At 51.4% G+C, this 20,872-nt stretch overlaps 1 protein-coding gene across 4 annotated transcripts; it reads right to left on the bottom strand.

The window, feature by feature from the left end:
- Window positions 1-1,014: 1,014 nt before the first annotated feature.
- On the bottom strand, window positions 1,015-18,619 carry TOP1MT (DNA topoisomerase I mitochondrial). Of its 4 annotated transcripts, none has more exons than XM_076328992.1 (14): window positions 17,979-18,016; window positions 15,535-15,650; window positions 12,981-13,102; window positions 12,088-12,210; window positions 11,372-11,559; window positions 10,456-10,600; window positions 9,437-9,580; window positions 8,713-8,898; window positions 8,003-8,071; window positions 6,805-6,919; window positions 5,235-5,362; window positions 4,398-4,492; window positions 2,879-3,028; window positions 1,015-2,454 (listed from the first exon to the last, which is right to left on the bottom strand). In XM_076328992.1, the coding sequence occupies exons 2-14, from the start codon at window positions 15,611-15,613 to the stop codon at window positions 2,352-2,354; spliced, it is 1,647 nt and encodes a 548-aa protein (XP_076185107.1). In that variant the 5' UTR covers window positions 15,614-15,650; window positions 17,979-18,016; the 3' UTR covers window positions 1,015-2,351. The 4 variants fall into 4 exon arrangements, with proteins under 4 accessions (XP_076185107.1, XP_076185106.1, XP_076185105.1 ...); XM_076328991.1 differs by lacking the exon at window positions 17,979-18,016 and adding an exon at window positions 16,809-17,024; XM_076328990.1 differs by lacking the exon at window positions 17,979-18,016 and adding an exon at window positions 16,292-16,516.
- Between the last annotated feature and the right edge of the window lie 2,253 nt (window positions 18,620-20,872).

Here is a 20,872-nt window from a genome sequence, read left to right as displayed (position 1 = left end):
CCAAGGACCAAGTTACTCATTTCTCCCCAAAGCTGCAGTAGGATTTGATTTCTGGGGCGATTTTTCCACTGCTCCCCCAGCAGCCATTCAAACTGCTGCAGCTGCTCTTACTAATGCAGCTCCTTTCTCTCACACTGTGCTTGAGAGACTTTTTCCCTCTAGGAAATACTTAAAAAAAAAAATCTGTTGGTTCAATGGAAACACCTGTAGTGCTCATCCGATTGCATCTTGCTCCTTTTTTCTGCTACTGGAAAACAGGAGCACTGTTTCACTAGGGGCTTGGCTAGAATTACTCCCTTTTTTGGGATGGAACAAAAACTTTCCACCACAGCTAGTAGCAAATATTCACTTTAACCTCTTTTGAAAGCCAGAAAGCATTTAGCAGGGTGGGCAGAAAAACCATCTCCATCCATTGGGACCAAACTGATTACCTCTGTTTCACAGGCACAAATCCAACACAGGGGTCAAGGCAGGCTTGGCAGCTCCTGCCCGTTGCTTGTGCAGCTGATAACTGGTCTACCTTTGGCAGAAAAAGTAAATCTTGCCACCATTCAGATTGATTTAGATCCCTGTTGTAGGAGTCAGTTGCCTCATTAAAACCAAACATGAGCTCTTGGGGCTTGCAGAAGCAGTCCAGTTAGAGTTTCATAAGCTGCCACACCTCAGCCTGGCTGTGGAGCACACCCCAGCACGGACGTGAGATAAAACAGCACTGGCTTCACCCGTGCATTTTCCCCTTGCATTTGTCACTACTCTGCTATCATGCAGCAATTCAATTTTGGTGGCTCAGTTTTGCGTACGGGCCCCTTAGGGACCAAGCACAAATGGTTTTTGAGATCTGCAGGCAAGCTCTTTGCTTGAAGGCAAAGGATTTCCTATCAAGCCTAATCCCCCGCAGACAACTGAGCGTACACAGACCCCATTACAGAGACTGAGCCCTGGCTCAGAGCTCTGCACATCAGCTCACAGCAGAACCGCGTCTTGGATGAGTTGCAAAAAGCCTCCAGCCACCGATACTCAGAAAAATCACTTCCAGTTTTAATGAAATGCACTTCAAGTACCTGATTTCCAACCAAAATAGCAATAGTTTAAACACAAGAACAAGTGCCTGTAAATGAACACATGGGAACCACCGAGAGCTTTGGACTATAGCGACCTGAACATCAGCCCTGAGATGCCAGAAGGCTTTGCTGCCAATGCAACAGCTTGCTGACACCTGAGATTCACTGCATGTAGGCTAACTGTTGCCAGGTACATGCTGATATCACGTATTTTTTTTCCTCTGAAAAGCAGCCAATTAGGCAGCAAGCACCAGCAGTTTATGCTGTCAGTCCCTGCCTGCTCCATGCCCAGCAGGAGCAGGCTGGGGAGGACGGAGCCTGATGACGAAGCTGTCATCCCAACACAAGCACAGCTCCATCAAGATTGGTACTGCTCCCCAGCGCGCTCACATCCCACCGGAGCCTGGTCCAGCCCCACAGCCAGCATCATCCTTTCCCATTGCTAAATCTGTGGCTGGACAGTTTAGTTTCTGCTATGGATACAGTGCACTGAGCCAACTGAACCAAGTAGGGGAAAGAAAGTACGGCCCCAAATTAGACGTCCTCTCCCAGACCAAGGTTTAACCACATAGGGGCGATTAAAGTACACTTTGCTCATGCCAAGGTGAATTTCATCCCTCCGATGTGAAACCTGGTTTTTATTCCGGCCTCTTCCCCTCCCTCCTTCTCCTGCCATGACATTCGCTCCCTCTCACAACATTTTCCCTTTTCGATTACGTTTGTGCAATTGCACAATTTTCTCCTCTCCTGGAGGTGAAAGGGAACAAAGTACCCTGACATGTGAAACCCTGAGATTTTTTCCCTTCCTCCCAGTGCATCCCTGACCCAAGCCCAGGTCTTACGCTGCAGCTGCCTGTTTCGGTGCTGTCACTGCCTTGTGTTTCCCCATCAAGCCAATTCAGAGAGTCTGAAAAGGGCAGCTCAGCTCCGCTACATCAAGGAAATAGGATTAGATCTAATCTTGTTTATCAGCACAATTAAGGCTCTCATGCAATCTTCTTCCCAGACTCGGGAGGAGGAAAGAAAAGATCCAAAGCACCTGGCAACTCTGAAGAGGAGTTAAAAGTTCACACCAAAGTCACTGCAGTCAGGATGGGTGTCACAAGTCAGCAATACCTGTTTCAACTAGAAACCGGGTGGTTTTTTGTATACAAAAAAGGCACAAAATGCCTGTATCAAACTCTCATTAGACAACCCCCCAGCCCCATCCCTGCAACGACTGCAGCAGCACGTAAAAAAAAGCTTTCCAACAGCACCAAATGAGCACAAAGTAACATGAAAGGCACTGTCTCAGAATTCGAAGTCCTCATCGGCCATGTCGATCGCCCAGGCAAACTTCTCCCTCTGCGTCTTGTTGTAGATCTTCTCGATGGGCACGCCAAACTTCTTGCACCTGCACACAGAGCACAAGACAGCAGTGAGGATGTGCTACCCATCCCGCTCTGCTCCCACCATAGAGGTCCTCTCTGCTCAGGGTGCAGCATCTTTTACCCATGCAAGCTTCTTAGCCCCAAGCTCCTTAAGAAGTTACCTTTGTGCCACTGTCGATAACGATGTGCAAAGCGACCCCTTTCTTGCCCTGAACCCAGAAGGGACATCCTGCTAACAGTTATTTGCAGCAAGGGAAGCCTCAGCTTTGGACTTTGCTCACCTCCCCCAACACATTCAGGGCTTGGACAGGTTTCTCTGGCCAAAGTTTATTCCTTTCCCCCAAAGGCTCAGGGCTCTGGCATGTGTTTATCCCCCTCCCCAGGCAGGGCTAGGTGATCTGCACGTCTCTAGAGGAGCATCTGCCCCATAGTATGCCCAAGATTTACCAGGCTATGCTAATCCTGGGGTCCAGGTAATTCAGCTTGGACGTGCCCAGAGCTATCTGCTTGTTCTCCTCCTTGTCTGTGGCCTGGACATTCAGCTTGGCCAGCTGCTCTTCCAGCCGCTTCAACAGCTTCTTTTTCTTCTCCACGTTGCTGAGGACAGAGGAAGAACACCACAGACAGCATAATAAAGGGGAAAAGAAGCAGCAGAGGCGAAATACAGAGCAGTTCTCCTTATCTGCTGCTGCCTGGGAGCATGATGTGAAGCCAAAGAGCTTCAGCTCAGAGTAGTCTCTACATTCACCTTAAGTCCTATAAGGCCTGAGCCTAGAAATACTCCAAAATGGCAAAGTGGAAGATGCCATTCAGCACTAACTTATTTCAAGTACTTTAACCTGATGTTGTGGTTTAATTTCAGTCGGCAACTAAGCACCACGCAGCCGCTCACTCACTCCCCCCCACCCGGTGGGATGGGGGAGAGAGTTGGAAGAGCAGAAGTTAGAAAAAGTCGTGGGTTGAGATAAAAACAGTTTAATAATTGAAATAAAATGATAATAATAATATGATAATAATAATAATAATAATACACAAAGCAAGTGATGCACAGTACAATTGCTCACCACCCGCCGACTGATGCCCAGCCAGTCCCCGAGCAGCGGCCCCCCCAGCCAGCTTTCCCCAGTTTATGTACTGAGCATGACGTCACATGGTATGGAATGTCCCTTTGGCCAGTTTGGCTGTGCCCCCTCCCAGCTTCTTGTGCACCTCCAGCCTTCTCAGTCAGTAGAGCATGGAAAACTAAAAAGTCCTTGGCTAGTGTAAGCATTACCTAGCAGCAACTAAAACATCGGTGTGTTATCAACTTTGTTCTCATCCTAAATCCAAAACACAGCACTGTACCAGCTACTAGGAAGGAAATTAACTCTATCCCTGCCAAAACCAGGACAGCATGGCATGAGCAGAAAACAAGAAACCCCAGAGTACAGCATAAAACACAAGCCTTGTTTCTCTCCTCTGACCTCCTCCTGTCTTTGGGCAGCAAGTCCCATTTGGGCTCTGAGAGGGGGGAGCAAATTTGAACAGACCCCATGCAGTGACCGCTGCAGAGATCAGACAAGCCACAGTCCACCACTCAAGTGCCCCGCGAGAAAACCGTGCATCGGGGCTAGTCCGCGTATCCCCAGGTCCAACCCCAAGCTAGGCATCCCTCGCACCACGGCGTTTGTAGGATAACTCCAAGTCAGCAGCTTGGGCTGAAGTCTGAGTATTCAGAGAGATGGGCCCTATCCCAAAGAAATCCCCCTGCAGGAGCTCTTTCCAGTCCTGCTGTTGCAAGGAACCATCCACACGACCTCCGCTCATCTGCCAGGCTGCCATGGGACAGGAGGCACCTGGTACCCAACACGGACACGTCAGTTCTGCTGAGCTGCACGTAGGGTGTCAGACCACACCATCCCCATCCACAAAGCCCTCCACACAGAGATCCCTCTGCAAAAGGGTGTTGCAAGGAAGAGTAACTCACACTTCTGCTTTGGCATCTTTTGTGTCTTCGAACTCATCTTCGGCTTTTTTCAGCTCTTGCTGGGCTTCCTCCACCTGTTGCTTCTTGGCATCGATCTGTGAAGGTAAATACAAAGTCAGCCCATGCTCCTGTCCTCCCTGGAGCTTTCAGCTGCCTCCCTCTTTCCCTTTCGTTTGCCACACCACTCCTCAATTTCTCACCAGCCCTGCTCCAAGTCCCAACAACTTGCCCCTACAGCACCTGCTGGAGCTCAAGCATTTCTTAGCATCTTGCAAGAGTTCCCCACAGTACTGATGCCAGAAACATTTGCAGCTCTTATCTGTTCATCTTGTGCAACTGCCTGAGACTGACTGGCTCGTGACAGTGCTGGAGCCCACTGCAAAGTCCCAAGCTCACCAGTAGAGTGTGAACAAAAGCTGAGAACAATTAAAAGGGGTAGTCTGAGGTATTTCCATAGCAGACCCATGAAATTTTAGCTGGTCCTCCCGCAAACAGCCGGACAGGAAAACCAATTTCCCTGGTCCCAAACAAACTGTGTCGAAGTTGTGCCATTGCAAAAGGCACCCAGCTTGGTTTGAAGACACAAAGCCAGGGAAAACAAACTCTGTGCCAAGTGTGCTTCATCCAGCATTTGAGCTTACCCCATCCCTCTCCCCCCCTGGGTTGCTGATGTCTCTGTACTGATTAAAAACCACTATTCCTGGTTTATTCCCTGCCACGCTTGATCAATGCGATCTCTTTAGGCATCAGGTTATTCACCCTCTCCCCATCCCGCCCCCCCAAAAAAAGATAAGAGGTGAAGTCAGGTCTGGGGGCTCTCAGTTTGGTCTGTCTCACTTTGGTCTGGAGGTTTTGCATCGACTTCTCAAAGGTTTTCGGTGTAGACCTCTGATGGTTGCACAGGATGGCCACAGCTCGGTTAGCTCGGTTGTAGGAGAGGAGCTTTCCTGCAACATTATCTTCAGCTGGAAAGAAATAGAAGCATCATTATGTCTCCTTTCTGGGAGCTGGGGAAGACAGGGAACAGACCAGAACAACAAGTTGTTTGCCTTTCCCATCCTTTCTCAGGGGAGAGCAAAACTGGTTGTGGAAATTGGTGAAGGACACTTGAGCATCACTGAATCTGATACTGTGCCCCATCACTCATAGAATCATTAAGGTTGGAAAAGACCTCTAAGATCATCGAGTCCAACCGTCAACCCAACACCACCACCCACTAAACCATGTCCGTAAGCGCCGCATCTACTCGTCTTTTAAATACCTCCAGGGATGGGGACTCAACCACTTCCCTGGGCAGCCTGGTCCAATGTTTAACCACTCTTTCAGTAAAGACATTTTTCCTCACGTCCAATCTAAACCTCCCCTGGCACAACTTGAGGCCATTTCCTCTCGTCCTATCGCTTGTTACTTGGGAGAAGAGACCGACACCCACCTCGCTACAACCTCCTTTCAGGGAGTTGTAGAGAGCGATGAGGTCTCCCCTCAGCCTCCTTTTCTGCAGGCTAAACACCCCCAGTTCCCTCAGCCACTCCTCAGAAGACTTGTTCTCCAGACCCCTCACCAGCTTCGTTGCCCTTCTCTGGACATGCTCCAGCACCTCGACGTCCTTCTTGTAGTGAGGGGCCCAAAACTGAACACAGTATTCGAGCCTGTGCGGCCTCACCAGGGCCGAGTACAGGGGCACGATCACTGCCCTGCTCCTGCTGGCCACACCATTTCTGATACAGGCCAGGATGCCATTGGCCTTCTTGGCCGCCTGGGCACACTGCCGGCTCATGTTCAGCCGGCTGTCAACCAACACCCCCAGGTCCTTTTCCTCCAGGCAGCTTTCCAGCCACTCTTCCCCAAGCCTGTAGCGCTGCATGGGGTTGTTGTGGCCGAAGTGCAGGACCCGGCACTTGGCCTTATTGAATCTCATACAATTGGCCTGGGCCCATCGATCCAGCCTGTCCAGGTCCCTCTGCAGAGCCTTCCTACTCTCGAGCAGATCAACACTCCCGCCCAACTCGGTGTCGTCTGCAAACTTACTGAGGGTGCACTCAATCCCCTCATCCAGATAAAAGATATTGGTAAAATATCTTTTGGTAAAAAGATATTGAACAACATATATCCAAAGCAGGCAAAAATAATGCAACCAAGCAGCAACGCAAGGAAGGGGGGAAAGAAATACTCCCATCTTGGCTATCAGTTAGTCAGACTATCACTGAACGGGTAACTATTTCTCACTTAGCATGGTTCCCAACCTGCTGCATGCCCCTGTAAGCTACATACCACCCTACAACATGGTGCATCACCTGCCAAGGAGGGGCAGGCAATTCTAGGGACCCCAAGGCAATGGATGGACATCGCTGAGCCCGCTGGCCACACAATGCAGCTGGTGATACCACAAACACTGTTAGTAACTCACAGTTGGTGAGCGCCTTGAGCTGCTCCTGCAGGGTGATGGAGGCATTGTAGGTCCTGAACACTTTGGCAGTCAAACCATCCATCAGACTCTGGAGGTGTCTGTTCAAGATGGATGTCTGGAGGACAAAGGAAGGAAGAGAACAAACAGAAGCCAGGACAATAAAGCACTTGCTTTTCAGACCATCTTCTGCCTAAGCAACCAAATTAGGCATTAAAAAGAGTCTCCTGTAGCTTGCATATCTACTTGTTGGGTCAGGCCCTCATCTACAAAAAGCTGGCACAAATTGCACCTAAACCCACACAGGATTTCTCTGGAAGTCAACAATTTCTGCCCATCTATGTCCAAGAGGACACATCTCGCATCCAATACCACATCTCACGTATATCACATGCGATATCTTTGTTCTGCAGAGCACATGGGGCTGCGTGCAGTTGGACTGGAACCAGAAAATGCTAAGAAGAGTCATCTGGGGTTTGGAAGAAGCCTTACTTGTACCAAGAAAGCCTGTCACAGATAAATCCTATATAACCAGAGAGAAGCAACCTCTTCAGAGGAAAGATGGGCAAGTGGCTTTGGAGGGGGTGCAGGCAGAGGGGGAGCATGGGTGGCAGCACCCTATATTCCATACTGAGGAAGAGGAGGGAAGAGGTTTTTGTAGGGGAGTAGCTCAGGAGGGAAGGCTGCAGCACATCTCTCCAGCATCCCTGTGCTCCGGCAGCCTCTCACACTTCTGCCGAGCCCTGGCGAGGTGCGAAAGTGTCAAACGGCTGAGGTTTGACACCTCCAGCAATGTCCCGCGCAACATGTGTGTGGGCAGGCCTTCCCAGGCTAAAAAAGAAGCCCAAGCAGATGAGTTAGAGGAGGGAAGGAACAGAAAACCACCTCCTTAGCAGGGACATGGGTTACTTGTGGGTGCAGGCAGGCAGCCAAGCCTGTATTCAGAGAAGCAGAGATGCTACCAGCGCAGAAAAAGGATGGAAAAAAAAAAATATATATATATATCACAGCATCCCAACAGGGTGTTCAAACAGTTACAGTGGTGTCTCTGGAGGGGAGATAGTTAAAACCAGGGTAAAGGGTGATGCTGATGCAGTGCCACAGCCTGGGAGCCTGCAGGCTGGACAGGGGTGTCACAGATTAGCTTCTACTCCCTCTGGGCCATCAGTGCTGTTTCAAAAGCTTAGAAGTGACAGCTCACATTGAGCCTATCAAAGAGGTCATCTGCTGGGTCCTTGTTCTTCATGAAGAGCTGCAGGTTCTTGAACACCTAAAGAGGAGGAAAGGATGGCCCTGGTCAGGGACAAAGAGCAAATTGCTCCCAGACATCTCCCTCATCTCCATCTGTCTCCTCATCCAGATGGACTCTGATTCAGACTCATGTAGTACACATCCTACCACACCACCAACCTTCTCAACTTCAAGGGCTGCCACTGGGACCTCAAAGCCGCTGGTGCCACAGGCTGTTTCCCGCCCCCCCATCTCTGCTATCCCTGGCACTCCAGTTTCCCCACAAACACCATTAAAATCATCTATCCCATGGGCAAATCACAAAATAAAATATCAATGAGGACAGTTCAAGTCCTAGTGCCCACCAGTCAACTGCAGATGCTCCAGCAGGAGGCAGGACTTCTCTTTCATGGTTCATGGGCTAGAACAACCTTGAAAGCCCTATCCCAGAGTTTCTCCCCCTTCTCTAGGACAGGGTCAGCATGCATGTGTCCTCATCACCCAGCACCGTTGCATCTCACACACATGCTGCCACCATGGTGTTAAAGCACAGGAGGCATCTTTGCAATGGATTTCAGACGCAGATTTGGGACTGACGACCACTGAGTGAACTGAGCCACCCGGCTAACCCTGCACCAAATTGCCATGCCAGCCGCTGCCTCCATTTCTGCCCCCACTCACCAGCTTCTCCACTGACACTTTGTTGTAGTAACGGATCGAGTCTTTCCCAAGGAAGTCAAACTCCACCACGTGCTCCTGCCCATCCAGCTTGGGGTGCAGCTTGATGTGCTCCACGCGCAGGGAGCAGCAGCCAACTGTGTCCGCAGTCTCCCCTTCCTCTTTCTCATTGCCGGCTCGCAGGGCCAGCTGGAAGGAGACAATGAGTCACCCAGCCCAGCCCACCACTATTTCCCTTTCCAAGGTTAATGGGGACATGGACACCGGGGTGGGGGGGAGGGTGGGAAGAGAAAGCTTTCTCAGGACAGTGCCTCACTGAATGGCTGCTGGGACCCTGGTAGAAACCAAGGGCTGACTGGTTCCAGCAAACGATTATTTCACTGCTCTAAGAAACCCTAGAATATCCACACACACACCCCCAGAATAAAAGTTATTCAGGTCTCCAGTGGGGCCTTTGCTGTCACACAGACGCACACATGCTGGTAAAGTCCAGGAAGGACAGTACAGCTCCTGCACTGCCACACAACTGTCTTTGCACAAGCATCAGCAGATGGTAGGAGTCACCATCCTCCATGATCATTGCCAGATGCCTCACGAGGAGCAACCCTGGCTTGTACAACCAGAGGACACCAAAAAAAAACCCTACAGGGTGGGGTGGATCAGGTAAGCTAAATCCCAGCCTCAACAGGGATGGGGAACCTGGGGGCCAGGGTGAGGCCACAGATACCTTATCAATGAAGTAGAGGGCCACTGCTCTTTGCCTCTTCTTCATCTCCTTGGACTTCCAATCGGCTTGGTACTGAGCACGGATTTTGTGGACAACATCCTTTAAGCGCCGGGCTACCTCATACTTCTGCCAGTCTTTCTCCCCCTGGAAAGAGAGGCCAAGAGCCAGTGCCCCATCTTCCTTCCATCCCCACCAGTCAGACCCTGTTCTGGGAACACCTCCAGTATCTAAAATACTGCTCAAACCCCATTGTTTTCTTGAGAAAAATCCATGAAGTAGAAAAGTCATAGCAGGAACAGCTCATCTAGGGTTTCTGTGCCCTCTGCTGGCTGTGCTGGACCTGGGATCCTGGCCAAGTCCGAGCTGCTCCATAGTCTGGAGGTGTCCTCCACCAGCTAGCAGCCAGCACACAGCAAGTGAGGAGTCAAGCGGTCGAGCACTGCACGGCCATGGCCACTGCTGCTTGGACACCACCACCGTGGACTGACACGATGCGCTTGCTCAGGTGCGCCCAACTTGCATGCAGTTTCCTTATTTGCTTTGAGGACTGAAAATAGCTTTAAAAATCACCTTTCCCTCCCCACAGTGTTCGATCCCTCCCTCCCGTGGCACTACAGATGGTCATCCCACCTCCCCCTGCCCTCCATTTACTGGCATAAATGAATTCAACCCCACAGACTCTGGTCCCTGCGGACTCTCTCTGCCCCTGCCGGGCTTTCAGTAGCCTTCCCTGGACACACATGAGCAGCTACTGGCTCTGCCAGTAGCAATCCGTCCCCTGGAATAGGCTCGATGCTTAACAGTCATCTCTGTCCTTTTCCCCTCACCACCCAACGGCATACCAATTAATTTCATTTACCCCCCTCTTTTTTTTTTTGGGGTGGGGTGGTGGTGGGAGCGGAGGGAAGTACATTTTTGTTGACGTGCCACATCTCTGCTTTCCCCTGATCCTTCCACTTGGCAAAAAGCCAGCGGCCCGACAGGCAACAGCTCTGCCTGAACAGCAGCATCACTCAAACCTTCAGCTTGGAGCTGGGGTTCAGCATGATGTACTTCAAAGTGTTCTGGATGTTTTCCGTCCACGAGGCCAGCCAGGTAACCGTGTTGTCAAAGCGCACCTCCTTCCACTTGTGCCCTTCTGGTGGCTCGGGGATCTTGGAGTCCCTGCGGGCAAGAGCAGGGTTACAACCCTCGGACCATGAAGGAGAAGAAACGGGAACAGGTCGTCAGCTCAACTGCTTCTTCACAGTGAGCCAAGGATGGTGAACACATCACAACGTTACTTACAGAAAACAGACAGCCCGCCCAAAATTGCTCCACAACATGAGGTCTTTATCCTTTGGATGCTGGGGACAACGGGAGAATTTGCTGGGCTGGTGGGGAATGTTTTGAATCAAGGCCACAAGGTCTTCACATGGGTGGTTTAAGACCAATCCAACTCACGTAACTTAGAGGGCAAACACTCTTAACCCAATCACTGCTTTTCCTCCCTCCAGTGAGGATCCTGATGCTTCCAGCCAGCATGGGGGACCCATGAAACGAGGAGGAATGGCTTGTTTGGAAGAGGAGCACAGGAGAAGGAGTACAGAGTTGTCCCTTCTTCTGAGAGGCCATAGGAGCACTGCAGTGTTTGCAGTTGATGTCGGGTGAACAGTGTAGGCACCAGTGAGAGATGGTAGGTGCTGAACAGCTTCCCTGGCCACCGTACATCCACAGAGAAACTGAAAGTCAGACCTAACTGCAAAGCAGATATCTGGAAGTGACCAGGAGGTGATAGAAGGGCTCCAGTGAGTTCAAGCCTGAGGGTGTGCAAAGCAGTGATCGCAGGAGATAACAAGACCCCACAGCAACTTGGGGCAGAGGAGATGTGCTGTTTACCCCAGTCCCAAAAGCAGCTCAGCTTTTGGGAGCTCAGCTCTTCCCATGGCGACTCACTTGCTGCAGTTGATGACAACATCTTCTGGCATGATCCTCCTCTTCAGCATGCCCATTTTGGGGTGGTCACCACGTCCACGGAACAGCCCCGGTGGTTCAGTTTTGAAGTTGCCTATCTTCTCCCGGTGCCCATCCAGGATGCAGTACCCATACTCCTCTTGGATCTTATCTGCCTCCTCCTTCAGTTTCTGAAACGAGCGCCGTACCACCATCACCCCACAGGACGAAACCAAAACCCCGTAACTCGTGCCTGCCTATTGCTACCCTGCTTTCCCTGGAGAAAGCAAGGCTGGAAAGGCAGAGCTCAAAGGGTTGGAGGAAGAGGTGATCACGGGTCCAAGTCCACTCCCAACAAATGGCTCATCTCCACCCACTTTGCAAACCCTCACAGTGAGGCTGTCCCAGCATGATATGCTGATGAAACAAGCCTGTGTGCCACCAGCCCCTTAGCAAGGTCCACCATCCTCTGGACAGGGCAGGACCACAAACCACGGTCTGAGGATGACTGGTAACCTGCAAAGCCATGAAACATGCAGCATCTGCAGATAAACTTAATGAAGAGTGTGATGGTCATCGAGACAGAGCTGGTCCAAAGGCCAAAGAGGTCCCAGGTCAGGGCATAACACCAGGAAAGGAGATAAGCAGGAGCCGAAATACCCCAGGCTGGTCCCAAAACATATCAGCCAGCCCCAGATGTCATCAGAAACAGTCCTCACCTGCTTCTCCTCTTTGGACAGTGCTTTCCGTGCCTCACTTTTGTCCATGAAGTACTTGTGGATCTCCCTGAAGTCGCACTTGTCCAAGTCCTTGATTATCTTCTGCTCCTTTGAGGTCATCTCCTGAGCAAGAGATGAGAGGGGCTGGGTAAAGCCGGGAGGCAAAACCAACTCCGCACAGAACTGCTGCCTATGCCTTTCCTTCACAGAAAAGGAAATAGAGACCCACATGCCAGTTCTTCAGAAAAATCAGAAGGAAGCAGCCACCCTAGCCACATCCACCCAAGGGCAGACAAAGCTGCCACGGTAGGAGGCCACGCTGCCTCTGGACACCTGAGCCTGCACCCACAGAGAAGCAGAACACAGCCAGCTCTGGGGTGGAGCAACCTCTAACCTCTGCAATGGAAACAAGCGGTCCCCAAGCATGGCTGCAAGCAGCTTGCAGGGACTGTGGAAGCAACACTGAAGGTATCTGGGGGCACGTAAACTTGCCCTAGTAGGGGTCTTGCTTTCGTTTGGGGACCGAGACGTGTTGCTGTGGGACCATGAGGTTAATCCTTCAGATGGACACATGCCCCAAACCATTTGTGAAGCTGTTTGCAAGACCCAGCACCTGCTTTCTTAGGTAGCATCACTAAAACTCAGAGGGAGCACAAGTGCCAACGCGAAGCCCTCAAGGATGCTGCAGACAGCAAGCCCCAGCCCAAATCCACAAGAAGCGAGGAAATAAGTCATTAGTTTAGAATCTCATAATTATATGATTATAAATAAAGAACTAAGCCACAAAAACCCTCATCCCCTCCATCCCACGCCTCGGCCTAGGGATGACAGGTTTAATGCTGAGTGTTTAACGTGGAGGACGGACAGCAAGGAAGCCCCCACAGGGAAGGTACCTTCCTCCAGTCATTGAAGAAGTTGTTCTGGAAGATCTCCTTGGTCGTGTATTCATGATCAAGCATTTTGGCATAGAAGGTGGCAATTTCCTCCGTGGCCAGGCTCAGCTTCAGGGGTTTGCCTAGGAACGGAGAGGACCTTTAGCATCAGTTATGGGGACAGCCCAACCCCGCAGCCCCAGGCAGTTGTTTGGCGAGTCCCCCATGCTCAACACAGTGCCAAAACAGGGACAAGGGGTGAGAACAGACACTGGCAAGACTTCAGCACCCCCCCTGCACCAAGCACAGCCTCGTCTGCGGATCAATAGCCAGAGCACTTGGCACAGCAGGCTGCTGCTGCAGCCCATCTGCAGTCACACGCTTCATTTTCTTTTCCAGGAGAGTAGAAATCCTGATTTATGTTCAGGTCACTGAGCCACCAGGCTTTCAGCAGCCACCATGCCATGACAAGTCCTAAACTTCTGGCTCCACAGGACAACACAGAAAGGTTTGTTTTCTGACCATGATCACTTCCAGGACCATGCTGAATAGCCAGGATCCCACTTGGAGAGGTTTCATCTCAAATACTTTCCCATGTGGATGGAGCAACCATGGGAAGCTCAAAGCTGAGATTTGTGCAACAGATACAGATGCAAGAGCCTCTCATGGCTGTCCAGTGAATCCTGGATCATTTCTTGGAGGTGGCAAAGCCACCGTCCTCTCCTGAGCTCTTTGGCTAGAGCAATGAAGTCTAGTGAATCCAAGGAACACCTTGGCTCTTCCTAGGAAACCAATACTTTGAAATAGCTTTTCTAGGCAAGCTGCAGGAAAAGCACCCTGCAGAGCTCCAGGGAACGGCTCAATCCTACCTGCCCCAGACACTCCGGCTTTTTGGGGTTCCTGACCTTCACCTGAACTGCCGGGCATGGTGGGTCACAGCCTTATAGCAGCCCCATGACAACCTACATACACCAGCTCAGCCATGGTCCCTTCCTACTTGGGGTTGTTGCCTGTCCACAAACACTTTTTCATCCAGGAATGGCAACGCCTTTCAGAAAACGAGCCAACATCACCCAAGATGCCAGGCCAAAGCCACCAGCCTAGATGCACACAACACACAGATGAGTCTCCAATAGCTCAGAGGCCACAGAGAAGGTCCAAACCCTACGCAGGACTACATACAGCTGCCAGCGCTCCTCCTCATAGAGCCAAAAACGTCTCCAACATCCCCATCTATGTCCCAGCAGTGCCCTCTGGTGACAGCGTTGCCAGACACCTCATTTCCCCAGATTGGCTTTTTTTTTCTCCTACTGTAAAAAACCCACAAGGTATAGGAAGCCCCAGCGAGGGGGCTGAGGACCACCAAGATGGGTGGCGGTCCCACCATGGGACTGCAGTCCCCTTCCATCTCCAGCATCCCTTGGTCAAGCCCTACAGTCCTTCTTGCCTCCCTTTCCTTGATCTGTCCAAAAACAGTTCAGGGATGGAGCTGAGAGCAGGGAGGAGAAGAGAGCCCAGCAGGCACGGTGGGAAACCAAGGAGGACACAGCAGAGACCTGATGTGCCCTGTTGACCTCTCAGCCCCTTCACTGATGCACCAAGTTGCTGTAAGGCGATGCGTGGCGGCCCTGGGGACAACACGGGGAACTGTGACCGAGAGCTTGGAGCAATCGAGCCAAACCCTGCAATGGCTTGGGGGACAAGCAACACATCAGTCACCAAGACCATGGGACAGGCAAACTGCCTCTCTCAAAAGGAAAGCTACATTGTCCCAGCTTGCAGTGAAACTGTGCCTGAGCTGACTTAAAGCTCAAACCCCAAAGCATCTTAATGAGGAAAAAAAAAAAAAAAAGTGTTTCTTTCCCCTCCCTCACCAGTCCATCTTTGCAAGAGGTACACAAGGACTTCAGGCAACAGCATCAAGATGCCTTGCTTCTCCTCGAGAAACTTCGGGTCCAGCCCCACCACTGCATGCCCCGCGGCCAGGAGAGGCTGTGAGCAGAGGTGCAAGTCCCAGACCCACACACGGTTGCATTACAGCATCCTAAAACCAGCTGCAGGCAACCGCATGGGAGCCCTCACCCTGCCCAGGGTGCTCCGCACGGAGGGGATGCGTGAAGCACCCTGCAACTGTCAGGGGCTCATTAGCTCCCCAGTACTCCCAATAACTCCTTCCATGTGCAAAACCCTCCCAGCTTTATAGAATCATAGAATCATTGAGGTTGGAAAAAGACCTCTAGGATCATCGAGTCCAACCGTCGACCCAACACCACCATGTCCACTAAACCATGTCCCTAAGTGCCTCATCTACTCGTCTTTTAAATACCTCCAGGGATGGGGACACCACCACTTCCCTGGGCAGCCTGTTCCAATGTTTCACCACTCTTTCAGTAAAGAAATTTTTCCTTACATCCAAATTATCCCACGGTTCAGGCTTTATCCAATGGGATATTTAGGCCCTTTAATAATCTGTGGCCTGCAATACTTCCCCCTTCATACAAGAGAAGATACGGGCTCTTTGGACAGGCAGAGGACAACTCCACATGCCCCAGGTCCCATCACAAAGCAGACGTACCATCGTAGTAAAACTGCACATCATCAGGCAGCGGCTCGTAGAGGGGGGCGAAGTAGGGTCCTCGGTGCTCCAGTTGCATCCACTTTACCCCGTCTTCTTTCTTCTCCTCTTCCCACCTGGGACAGATGCACAGGGACTCGTGAGAGCATCCTCACCCTGGGGTCTGGGACCTTCTCCCAAGGTCACACCAGGAAGATGCTCTGTGAGCAGCGAGGGTTGCCGCAAAACCCAGGTGAAATCCTGTTGTCTCTGCTACTGCCTCAGTTTCCCCATTCTTTCAAACAAGGAAGACTGCAAGGCAACCCAGGGAAAGGGGTCTTGAGGAAGGGGACATGCTCGGTGCAGTGACGTAAAGGAACGCAGGGGGAGAGCAAAAGGATGGATGGGTCAGCCAAATCCACAGGGACAGGCACAGAGACCCCACTGCTTCACACCAAAGAGCTGCAAGGGCTAAAACACTCCCCCCCCCCTTCCTCCCCAGACCTCACTGCATTCCTTTTTTAAAAAAAAGCAGCACACAAAAAAGCTCATGGGCATATTCCAGAGGAGAAGCTCACACCACACCACGTTTGTGGCTAGGAGACCACCACCCCATACTACTTATACCTATGATCTTAATGCAAATAAAATCTTAAAGCACCTCTCCTCCCTGCAGAGCAATTAGGATTTTAAAGTCACCACAAGTCTTAGCTGAGAAATGATGATTGTAAAAACTTTAAAATAAAAAAAAGTAAAAAAAAAAAATGAAAACACCCACCCTGAAGAGCAGAGGAATAACATTGATAAAAGATAACCCAGGTCAGGGGCACAAGAAGCCCGCCGGAGAAGCGTTTGCTGATTGCAGTACGTGGGACAGGCACGGGATCTGCACCCTGCGGCTCAGCGCCAGCCAGGCTGGCACTGGCCCCTTAACCCCAGCATCACCAGGAAAATGAGGGTTGCCGGGAAAACACAGCAAGATTTCACCCTGGGGAAGAAAAACCCCTGTGTTTCTTGCTCAGCGGCGCCCCGGAAGTATTTCCGACCTTTCTCCTCCCCATGGGAAGTGGGGTGGAATAAATCAATTGCATCAGAAGGTGCATTGTGCCAGGAAAACATAGGGGAAAAAAAAAAGATTTTAAAGAAAAAAAAATCAAGCAGCTACAAAAAACTTGGCTGAAAGCTTCTCGGCAACTGGCAGCTGCAAGGGTGATTTGTAGGATGCTGCAAGGGCTCTGTCTCTCCTCCCAAACCCACGCGATCCTCCATCCCGGCAGAGCACGGCCCACACTCACCTGCTGCAACCCCCCGAACCTGACCAGAGGCAAATGGGGATGAGCCGGGGGTGACGAACCCTGCAGCCAAGCAACGAGGAGGCAAGACGGCGGTGCATGCCACCAACCACCCACAGAGACAGAGAGGCCGGTGGATGCCCGGGTCACCCCGAGCATCTTGCCCCAGCACCCTGCTACCCACCGGGGCATGGCAGTGCCCGAGGCATCGCCATGAGGAGCCACCACCGTGTCCAAGCAGTCCAGGTTGTGGCACTCCCCACGTGCCAAGGCAGTGCAGCCTTATGGGAAATGTAGTCCTGCACGTGTTTCGGGGAAAAACTGCTGCGAACCGAGCTGATGCTACGTACTGGCCTCTTGCCTCCGTGCCAGGCTCCAGCCCCCCCAAACAAGGCATTACTTAGCAAAAAAAGCTGTATAGTCCCACTTTTCATGCCACCCTGCACCCCACAAGAGCTGTCCCAAAGGTCCAGGCACCCACAGGCATCCCTGTCTGGGATAACACCCTAGCAGCTCCTCGCAGCCCGGGTTGGCAACAGGCTCCAAAGCATCCAGCCCCCTAAACGCTCCTTCTCTACCCCAGATATTGGGGTGCTCCGAGAGAGAGTGACACCAAGTGGCGAAAGCCACTGCTCCCTGCCACCTCGAAAAAAATACAGCATCCATCAGCTTCACTCAAACACCCTTTCCCAACGCTCTCCTACCGAAAAGCTTGCCTGGATCATCCAAAAACTGCTGCAAAGGAGGCCAAAAAAAAAATTTGCAGCCCCTTTATATTGTCTACAACTCCCTGATACGGATCCCGCTGTCTTGGAAGCTGTTGTATTACAGGGGGTTGTGGGGATCATCTCCTTCCACCAGCCACGAGCATCTCCCTTCCCTGGCTGGGCACCAGCAAAGCCATTTCAGGAGGAATACATATTGTATATACTGTTACAAGAATAAAAAAAATAAAATATATACAAATACTATTGTGTATTCAGCACCTCCCGTTATCCCTCATCCCCTTCCTCCTGCCAAGAGTGCCGAGTTCAACGGTTAAGAAAATACAGCAGAGCAGTTAAAAATAGTAATAAAAAAAAGAATTTTCACAGTTTTACCCGAAGAAATAAAACCCCAGTTGCATTAGTGTTAAACCTGCCCACAAGCCCAAAAGGCACACAGGACACTTACCATTTCCACTTGTTTTCTGCCTTTTCTTTCTTTTCTTCCTCTTTCTCCTCCTTTTTAGCCTTTTTGTTGTTCTTTTGTTCTCCTTCCTTAGATTTCCTTTTCCGGGTTTTCCCTGGGGTCTCCTCCTCTTCACTCTTCTCTTTGATCTTCTTCTTCCCCTTTTCTTTTGTTTCCGCCTTTGGCTTTTTCTCCTTGACTTTCCGCTTTTTCTTTTTCCCTGGCGCATCTCCCTTCCCTGCCTCCTCCTCCTTCACCTCCTGCCCAATCTCTGCACTGTGGGTCTCTCCCCATCTTTCATCCATCTCATCTTCTTCCTCCTTTACTCCTTTTCCATCTTCTCTTTCCTCTCCCACCCCATCTCTCTCCTCCAGCTCATCTCCCACTCCTTTCTCTCCTTCCTCCTCATCTGTCTTCTCCAGCTCTTGCTCCTCTTCCAAGATTTTTTCCTTCTTCATTTTCTTCTTCCCCATCTTCTCCTCCCCCTCCGTTTTCACCTTCTTGCGCTTCTCTGCTTTCCCCTTCTGCTTTTGCCTCCCATCACCCTGTCCCCGGGTGCTGCTGCTCCCTCGCTTGGCTCTGCCCCATCCCGCTGCCCGATTCCTGCACCCATCAGCACCCTCCTCTTCCTCGATGCCCTCCATCACATCCCCACGACTTTCCTCAAATTCATCCTTCTTGCTCCCTCCTTTTCTCAGCAATCCCTTTTCCTGCTGCTTCCTTTGCTCTTGCTTCTTCTCTCTTTCTTTTTTCCTTTTTGGGTCTTGGGCACCCCCTCGCTGATGTGGAACAGGGAGGTCCAGCTCCTTCTCCTCACCCTCCCTCATAGTGATGATCGCCACATCCATCTCCAAAGCCCCAGGCTCTCCAGAAAGAGGTGCAGCCCCGCCAGCAACACCATCGTTTGGCTTTGGGACCTGTGGGAAGCAGCCAGAAGGGAAGAAAGGTTGAAGCTGGGAAAGGAGAGCGATTATCCCAAAGCCCAGGCCCATGGAGAAGGTGCTAAGGGATGTGCCCCGTGCAGGATTGGGTCCAGGGGGGTGACAGTCCCCCCCTGGGTTTCCTACCCCAACTCCAGCCTTGGTCGCTGAGAGCTGCTGTTCCGCTGCAGGTCCTGCTCTCCAGGGTTTGCACTGTGACCTACAACAAAAGCACAGCCACTTATTGCATCGGTGAGCAGCAGCCTCCACCTCTTACATGCAAAATTAGGGGATCATTCCCAAACGATCCCGTGTTTCCCTTCAAGCATGGCAGCGCTCCAGGTGCTGCGATGGATGGAGATATCCCAAAGCAGCAGTGACCGGCCCCCGTAGGAACTGGCCCCGGGTTGCAGTTTATGAGATGAGGAAGCTCAAATGAGCAGGACCACAAGGTCTCCAGACCAAATGGAGGAGGCCTCAAGGAAATGTCCCCAGGGACACCTCTGCCCAGAGAAGGGGACAGGTTTGCAAGGTTTAGTAGCACCAACAGAAAGTGGGACAGAGATGGCATCAGGCTGAGCATCGTGGACACACTGGAGGAGGAGACCTTGTGATGGGACACAGCTCCTGGGACTGTAGGGACAGGTTCCCCCACTCTCCTCTCCCGAGGAGGCAGCCCGAACATTGGCATGACAGGAAGGACACAGCCTCATCATCACAACAAGCTGCAGGACCAGGAATGTCCAGATCCATGACGTCTGCCATCAGGAATATGGGTGGGGAACACAGGAATGTTTCCTTGGTCAGCAAAGAGGTCAGGGAGCTCTGTGGGACATGCAAATTTATAAAGCACCAACCTGCTCCTGTAAATACTTTCTCCCAAGGCTTCTCCAAGCCAGACAGGGAGTTGGGAACCTCATCTTCGAGTTGCTCATGTTCCAGAAAAGCAAAGCAAGAGATGAACATGCACAGCCTAAACCAAGCCTACATCTTGTAGGTTGAGCCTACATCTTCACAGGGTTGAAGTGATGGTGTCCCCTTGCCCACAGGGAAACTTGGGGCTGTCCCTGCTTGGTCATTGTCACTTCCCAAGTGAGCGAGATGCCCACCAGGCTGCAGAGCATCACGTCCCCACCTTGTGATCAGCACCACCACAAAAAAAGAACCCAAACAAAAAAAAAAAAACCAAACTGATCCAGGCCAGCAGGTCAGGGCAGCAGGTGAAAAGCAACCAGGGCCACATTCCTCCAGCCCATGCCAGGCAAGTTTGGAGCTGAGCTCAAGGCCCTTGCACCAGCCCATGGGTCAGACCCATTGCCTTCCTTTCCCCCCTCTTGGCACCCCTCAGCTGGGCCAGTTTGAAAGCACGGCCAGCTGCCCTGATGCCACCCAGGAAGGAGCTGGGAAGCCAGGTTTCTTCTCCCAAGGACGATGGTGACGTCCAGGTAGCAGAGCCACAACTTCTGCTTTTAGCCAAAACATCCTGCAGACAACATTTCTGCAACAGAAAGGGAGATTTTTGACCCTTTTCTAAAAGATCATTTAGGCTGATGCTAAATTACCAGGCTGCGGGACATCAGAGCAACGCAAGGCTCAGGAAAGCCTTCAGGCCTGCTTGGGATGGAGGCAGCAAGTTCCCAAAAAAAAAAAAAAAAACAGGGGCCGGATGCTTTTTCCGCACAGCCGGAGCACGCATTGCGCAATCTCCACTAAACTCATTAGGGCAAACAGCCCGGCAAAACACGCTCAGCCCCTCCAATCTCATTAGAAGCCGAGCACCAGCAGATTCATGACTCAGAAGACAAAGTCCTGCTGCCTTTTGGGATCGGCTCCTTCCCCAGAAGGTCTTATTAGAGGCCTCTCACCGGACATGAAAGCCCCTGCCTCTAAGACTCAGCGAGGATTAGCCTGTTAAGGGACAGCTTTATGAATTCAGCTTCCTATCTCTGCCCAGATCTAGCATGGAGTGAGGAAAAG

This window comes from Aptenodytes patagonicus, chromosome 2 (genome assembly GCF_965638725.1).
Source record: "Aptenodytes patagonicus chromosome 2, bAptPat1.pri.cur, whole genome shotgun sequence".
NCBI lineage: Eukaryota > Metazoa > Chordata > Aves > Sphenisciformes > Spheniscidae > Aptenodytes > Aptenodytes patagonicus.
The sequence above is the reverse complement of the archived record's forward strand: the minus strand, read 5'-3'. Positions and strand labels throughout refer to the sequence as shown.